This window comes from Mandrillus leucophaeus, unplaced genomic scaffold (genome assembly GCF_000951045.1).
Source record: "Mandrillus leucophaeus isolate KB7577 unplaced genomic scaffold, Mleu.le_1.0 Scaffold77, whole genome shotgun sequence".
NCBI lineage: Eukaryota > Metazoa > Chordata > Mammalia > Primates > Cercopithecidae > Mandrillus > Mandrillus leucophaeus.
Genome location: NW_012108363.1, coordinates 6708770 through 6716756, shown reverse-complemented (window position 1 = coordinate 6716756; position 7987 = coordinate 6708770). Strand labels below are relative to the sequence as shown.

Sequence of the window (7987 nt, the reverse complement as noted above, 5' to 3'; positions counted from 1 at the left end):
CATTAAACGAAATAAAAGAGCAAACTAAAGCAACAACTCATTCAATGTTTAGTCCCGTCGAGCAAATCTTGCAATTTAGTTATCTTGCCCTACGGGGTTTGCTTAGGACTGAGATGCTCCCTCTGTACCAGCTCTGTCACAACTCCAGGGAAATACACAAAGCTACAAATATCACTGGAAGGTGTAAATAATAGAATTGCTCATTAAAGTAGACCATCAGGATCCAAGGTATATGATGGAGAGTTTAGGAGAGAGACAGAAATCTGTTTTTATTTTACCAGAGTAGGAACCTCAAAAGTATTGATAGAAATACTTTCAAACTTACCTTAGTTGTTGAATCTCTTTTTTGAAGAAATACTCTAAATTAAAGGGGCGGGGAGAGAGGAGTTGAAGAGAAAATTAAACATCTCAGCAAGAGTTTATAATATTTTTTCAATCAAGTGTATTGTTTCTGTTATTACTTGGACTTGTCCCTGGTACCTTGAGGTATCTCCTTCCCATGTCCCTTTTGATTCTGTAGGACCCAGACAAGCCATTTACCACCCAGTATCTCAATTTCATTAATGCTTTGGTGTATTCATCCACATATCCTCCCTAACGTTAACGCACTTCTTAAATTATCTTTCATTTTTAAAAAATGAGTAAGTCCAAGATCCTTCTGATAGGCTGCTAAACAACAGGCATCAACCAAGATTTGTTTCAGATGAACTGGGTCACAAGGCCATATACTTTAAAAGTCACCTCTATCAAAGGATACCTTTGCAAGACTTTGTACTACCAATCATCTCTCTCCTAAAGAAGGAAATGAGTTATTTTTGCTTAAGGAGGAAAGCATATTTTGAGGTCATTAGGGTTCAGAATACAAAACCCTCAAACAGGCTTCTTTGGACTTCAAAGTGAGAGTACCTGGGGAGGAGCATATGCAGGGAAGGGCTTTCTCTGAAGCTCCCCTATCTAGCTAAAGGCCAGATCCTCCAGAAGATACTCTATTGTTGTGAATCCTTTCCCCAGATATCTCATCAATGGTGGCAGGGTTGGGGAGGATGGGGGCAGGGAATTGATGCACATCACAGGAAGAAGACTAGAGCTGACAACACATCCAGAGTCCAGAGGAATTTGTCCCGCCCTATAGTCTGTTCTTTGGGCCCATTCATCTCCCCTAAAAATCATTTACTCTTCCTCTAAAATTGCCCACATCCATCACTTTTCTCTCCCCTAAGAAAAGGGTATTTAAGGCCGGGTGCAGTGGCTCATGCCTGTGATCCCAGCACTTTGGGAGGTGGAGGCAGGCGGATCACGATGTCAGGAGTTCAAGACCAGCCTGACTAACATGGTGAAACCCCATCTCTACTAAAAATACAAAAATTATCCGGGTGTGGTGGCATGTGCCAGTAATCCCAGCTACTCAGGAGGCTGAAGCAGGAGAATTGCTTGAACTCGGGAGGCAGAGACTGCAGTGAGCTTGAAGAGGGCCAGCCCCTCCACACCTGTGGGTATTTCTCATCAGGAGGGATGAGAGACTGAGAAAAGAAATAAGACACAAAGTATGGAGAAAGAACAGTGGGCCCAGGGGACCGGCACTCAGCATACGGAGGACGCACGCTGACACTAGTCTCTGAGTTCTCTCAGAATTTATTGATCACTATCTCTACTATCTCAGTGAGGGGGACGTGGCAGGACTATAGGGTAATTGTGGGGAGAGGGTCAGCAGGAAAACATGTGAGCAAAGGTCTCTGTGTCATAAATAAGTTTAAGGAAAAGTGCTGTGCCTTGATGTGCACATAGGCCAGTTTGACTTTACACAAACATCTCAGTGCAGTAAAGAGCAGTATTGCCACCAGCATGTCTCACCTCCAGCTATAAGGCCGTTTTCTCCTATCTCAGTAAACAGAATGTACAATCGGGTTTTACATCGAGACATTCCATTCCCAGGGACAAGCAGGAGACAGATGCCTTCCTCTTATCTCAAATGCAAAGGCCTTCCTCTTCCACTAATCCTCCTCAGCACAGACCCTTTATGAGTGTCGGGCTGGGGGACGGTCAGGTCTTTCCCTTCCCACGAGGCCATATCTCAGGCTCTCTCAGTGGGGAGAAACCTTGGACGATACCCAGGCTTTCTTGGGCAGAGGTCCCTGTGGCCTTCCGCATTGCATTGTGTCCCTGGGTACTCGAGACTGGAGAATGGCGAAGACTTTTACCAAGCATACTGCCTGCAAACACGTTTAACAAAGCACATCCTGCACAGCCCTAAATCCATTAAACCTTGAGTCAACGCAGCACATGTTTCTGCGAGCACAGGGTTGGGGCTAGGGCTACAGATTAACAGCATCTCAAGGCAGAAGAAGTTTTATTAGTACAGAACAAAACGGAGTTTCTTATGTCTTCTTTCTACATAGACACAGTAACAGTCTGATCTCTCTTTCTTTCCCCCACAGAACTGAGATCACACCACTGCACTCCAGCCTGTGTGACAGAGAGAGACTCTGCCTCAATAAGAAGGAAAGAAAAGGGTATTTAAGCTCCAGTCATCTGGCCCTTTCTTCCATCTCATATTTTGTGTGGCTTCTGTACACATAATAAATACATATTCCTTTTCTCCTGTTAATCTCCTAATAATCTATTTTTTTCAGCGTACTCAAGTACGTACTCAAGTACTTTCAGAGGGAAAGTTTGAACTTCCCTGAAAGGTATTTTACCCAATTTCTAAATAATCACTTTGACTACCCAAGCTCCAAAATAATTATGTAAAAACTTCCTCAAATTTGTCAAACATACTCTTAATTTTCTGATTGTCCTCTGCCCAGATCCATGAACTAGATCAGTTATGGCTTCAAATACCATATCTTGCAAAACCGCTAACTAGGGTTCTTTTACCGGAGGCGGGTTATACTGAGACAAACACACACACACAATTAGCAGAAGGGAGACATGAAGACATGAAGTGGTTGCTTTTTGAAAACTTTCGTTTTACTCTTTTAGTCTTTGTCTTGCTATCAGTTTCCCCACCCAATGTCTCATGTGCCTCTTCTGCTAAATGAGTGTTGTAAAATTTTAACAATATCACCCCCACAGGGACAAAAATTAGATCTCGTAGGGCGGAGAGACTAAATCTTATATATCACAATGGTGTGTTGACTTCCAGATCTCAACACTACCCAATAAACTCCTATTTCTTGATACAGTTGGCCCTCGATAGCCACAGGTTTGGCATCCTCAGTTTCAACCACTCACAAATTGAAAATTTAAAAAAAAAAAAAAAACAATAAAAATAATACACAACAATAATAACACAGATAAAAACAATACAATATAACAACTATTTACCTGACATTTACCTTGTATATTAGGTGTTCTAAGTAATCTAGAAAAGATTTAAAGTATACTGGAGGAAGTGAGCAGGCTATGTGCAAATACTACACCATTTTATAAGGGACTTGAGCATCTGCAGATTTTGGAATCGAGGAGCTCTGGAACCAATCCCCCAATGGTACTTAGGAACATCTGTATTTAATTTTTCTTGGCCTGGCATTGTGACTCATGCCTGTAATCACAGCACTTTGGGAGGCCGATGTGGGCGGATCACGAGGTCAGGAGATCGAGACCATGGTGACTAACGCAGTGAAACCCCGTCTCTACTAAAAAATACAAAAAAATAGCCAGGCGTGGTGGCAGGCGCCTGTAGTCCCAACTACCTGGGAGGCAGAGGCAGGAGGTGGAGGTTGCAGTGAGCCAAGATCGTGCTATAGCACTACAGCCTGTGAGACAAGAGAGAAACTCTGTCTCAAAAAAATTCTTGTAGAATTAAATTTTTTCCATAGGGGAATAATAATTGAAAAACAACAAGTTTAAAAAATAGTGGTTTTAAGTGAAAACTCCACTAGAATGTAAGTTCCATGAGATTTATAAAGATTTATGGCAAAAGGATCTTTCTAACTACGATTACAGTTTAAGATTGCTGTGCCCTTGTCATGTGCCAGGAACCATTCTCAGTGCTTTTTCTTCTTGTTCTTTTCCTTTTATTTTAGAGACAATGTCTCACTCTGTTGTCCAGGCTGGTTTTGAACTCCTGGGCTCAAGCAATCCTCCTGCCTCAGCCTCCCAAAATGCTGGGATTACAGACATGAGCCACTGGTCCTGGCTGGTGGTGTTTTGTTTTTTTGTTTTTTTTTTTTTTTCATGTTTTTTTAACGAGATGGGGTCCCACCATGTTGTCCAGGCTAGTCTTGAACTCCTGGACTCAACCAATCCTCCTGCCTCACTCAGCCTCCCAAGTAGCTAGGATTACAGGCATATGACCTCCCATTCTTAGTGCTTTGTAGGTCCTAATGCATTTAAACTTCATTTGCCTTCCCCCTTGAGGTAGATGGTATTACCATGTGCCTTTTACAAATGAGGATTTGGGGACAAAGGGAAGTCGTGTGAAGTCAAAATCACGTGGCTTATGAAGCTAGTGAACCCAGGCAAATTGGCTGTACACCCCTTGCTCTAGTCCCTTAGGAACAATCTTGAAATGACTTACTTTTGGCAATGACGACACCCAAAACAGCAAGAAGCACCAAGACAGAAATACAGACTCCAGCATAGATTCCTTCAGTGGTGTTGACCATCTGTGGACTATGTTCTGGGGACAACTGCTAAGGAAACAACAACAGATCAAAAAAGCATCTTGTTAGAAAGTTATGAAGAGAAAACGTTTCCCAGAATCACTTACCCAGCCGTATTTCCCTGTATTGGTGCTTGGGGACTTCTGGAACATAAGGGTAAGACCAAATGATCTGAGTTTATAACCCTATGGTGAAAATCTAGGACAATTTGAAATTCAAAACATATTTTACAATGATGGGGGTGTTTTCTAGCTTGCTTGAGGTCGTATTTACATAGGTGCACACATTTGTCAAACTAAAACTGTATGCTTAAAATGGGTTTGTATGTAAATTTTTTAATTTACTGTTTTGAAAGTCAATAGGTTATATCCATAAATACATCCTCTTGTGATATTAAAAAGAAAAAATGTCAGGCATGGTGGCTCATGTCTGTAATCCCAGCACTTTGGGAGCCCAGGCAGGTGGATCACCTGAGGTCAGGTGTTCGAGACCAGCCTGGGCAACATGGTGAAACCCCATCTCTATTAAAAATACAAAAATTAGCTGGGCATGGTGGTGCATGCCTGTAATCCCAGCTACTTGGGAGGCTGAGGCAGGAAAAATTGCTTGAACCCAGGAGGCAGAGGTTGCAGTGAGCCAAGATTTCGCCACAGCACTCCAGCCTGGGCAACAGAGTGAGACTCCATCTCAAAAAAAAGAAAAAGAAAAAAATTTGTTTATATAAATTGACTTGATGTGATGTTATCTTAATGTGCTCAGTTATTGAATTCTGTCCTTGATTACAGTCCTTACTTGTCTTTTTACCTGTAATTGAAGATTCTGTCTCTATCTATATAAATAGATTTGAGAGTAGGTGCACACAGACATGGCTATGATTAACAATTCAATGCTATACAATCATGCAGAAATGTAGAATTGTCTAAGTCTTCTGGTGCCTATCACAAGAGATTATTACCTCCTGGAATAGGCCTGAAATGTGCCAGGCGTCATGCTAGTCCCCCTTTCATGGCTTAGTTCTAATCCTAAAGAGAGCCCACCGGGTAGGTATTTTAATAGAAGGAAAGGGGAGAATCTGAGTGAAGGCCAAGCCTTCTCCTTTACAAAAGCTTAATCTCTGGAGTTAGAATCCCAGGTCTTGGCCGGGCGCGGTGGCTCACACCTGTAATCCCAGCACTTTGGGAGGCCGAGGCAGGCGGATCACGAGGTCAGGAGATCGAGACCATCCTAGCTAACGTGGTGAAACCCCGTCTCTACTAAAAATATAAAAAATTAGCTGGGCGTGGTGGCAGGTGCCTGTAGTCCCAGCTACTTGGGCAGCTGAGGCAGGAAAATGGCGTGAACCTGGGAAGCAGAGCTTGCAGTGAGCCAAGACGGCCACTGTACTCCAGCCTCGGTGACAGAGCGAGACTCCGTCACAACAACAACAACAAAAAGAATCCCAGGTCCTCTACTTAGTCACTATGTGCCCATGGACAAGCTGTTTAGCCTCTCTGGACCTATTTCTATGTCAATAGATTCAATAGGGTTCTTTGCAAGGGTACTTTTAGGTACTTCCTGGTAAACACTATGAATATAGTAGAGTAACAGCATTTGAGCCATGCTTGCTAAGAAGTGGCATAGCTAGAGTCTGGGAGTGCAAAATTACGTTGTTATTACTTTACCTATGGGGTGGGAGGGAAATGTAATGTGCGTAGATGGAGAATGGGGTTTCAGGAGCCAGGATTTGCTTTCAGTTTTTAATTACAATACACAAATACTGCATGCTCATTTTAGAATGTACAGCTAAGCATAAAAAAGGAAAACTAAAAAAATTCATAACCAGGTCAGGGACAGTGGCTCACACCCATAATCTCAGCACTTTGGGAGGCTAAGGCAGGAAGATAGCCCGAGCCCAGGAGTTTGAGACCAGTTTGGTGAGCCCCTGTCTCCAGAAAAAAATAAAATTAGCCAGGCGTGGTGATGCATGCCTGTGGTCCCAGCTACTTGGGAGGCTTGGGGTGGGAGGATCACTTGAGCCTGGGAGGATGAGTCTGCACTGAGCTATGATCGTGCCACTGCACTCCAGCCTGGACAATGGAGTGAGACTCTGTCTCGAATAAATAAATAAACCATAACTTTAACATCCAGAAATGAGCACTTTTGCCATTTTGCTTTATATACTTTTCTAGAATTTTATCCTTCTAGGATTTTTTCTTAACAGAAATAATTACTATATTCTATATGAATTAGTATATCATAATTGTATCCTATTTTAAAAGTTGCTTCTTTCATTTAATAATGTGTTATAACCAACATATTATAACATGCTATAACCTATGTCAGTAAATGCACTGCAATGACTATGTTCTTATGCTCTGTCGCCCAGGCTGGAGTGCAGTGGTGCGATCTCGGCTCACTGCAATCTCCACCTCCCAGGTTGAAGTGATTCTCCTGCCTCAGCCTCCCAAGTAGCTGGGATTACAGGCGCCTGCCACCACACCCAGCTAATTTTTCTATTTTTAGTAGAGATGAGGTTTCACTATGTTGGTCAGGCTGGTCTGGAACTCCTGACCTCAGGTGATCCACCTGCCTCAGCCTCCCAAAGTGCTGGAATTACAGGCGTGAGTCACCGTGCCCTGCCAATGACTACATTCTTTATGCCAATACATGGACGTGCTTAACTAAGTAATCTCTTATTATTAAACATTTAGGTTGTTTATAATATTTTCAGGATTATAAATATTAACAATGAACATTCTCCTCATACATTTTTATATATTAGTTCAATTTTTTCCTTAAGATAGAGTCCAGGAAGATGACCTACTGGGTCAAAATGTATTCTGCATGTTTTCAAGGTACCTGGGAGAAGACATCTTGACATCTTCAGTCAAGGCACAGAAAGCCCAAGTTTCTGCCACTGCCAACCTTGAACCTGCCTCTCAATTGTTTTCCCTTGCTTCTAAACAGACCTATTCTGTAGGTAACTGAGACTAGGAATAACCCCACTATTCTGAGGGGTTTTTTAAATCCAGCACAAGTCTAGCCATATGTCAACACATTAAACATGTACATCGTGGCAGTTCTGATATTTCGCCAGTAGGTCGGATCAGTCAGTGCATGCCATACAAGATGCTAAATGTTTAAATGTTACTCCTATGTAGTGGCATTCACAATGTCACTAAGGTATATAGCATAAGGTCATTTGGCTCTACACTAAATAGCCCCGCTTTGATCATTTTGAATTTTTTATACAATGACCATGCTGTCATTTCTTACAACTGGCTATCAGAAAGATTATTCTCGGGCCAGGTGCGGTGGCTCATGCCTGTAATCCTAGCACTTTGGGAGGCTGAGGCAGGCAGATCACTTGAGGTCAGGAGTTTGAGACCAGCCTGGCCAATATG

The 7987-nt window shown here is 42.5% G+C and overlaps 1 protein-coding gene across 3 annotated transcripts in view; it reads right to left on the bottom strand.

Moving 5' to 3' along the window:
- HAVCR1 (hepatitis A virus cellular receptor 1) overlaps nucleotides 1–7987 on the bottom strand; it is a 30209-nt gene that overhangs the window by 2868 nt on the left and 19354 nt on the right. For all 3 annotated transcript variants that reach the window (XM_011966715.1, XM_011966714.1, XM_011966716.1), the window contains 2 exons: nucleotides 4520–4634; nucleotides 326–359 (listed from right to left, as the gene is read on the bottom strand). In XM_011966715.1, coding sequence (XP_011822105.1) covers nucleotides 326–359; nucleotides 4520–4634 — 149 coding nt within the window. The remainder of the gene's footprint in view (nucleotides 1–325; nucleotides 360–4519; nucleotides 4635–7987) is intronic.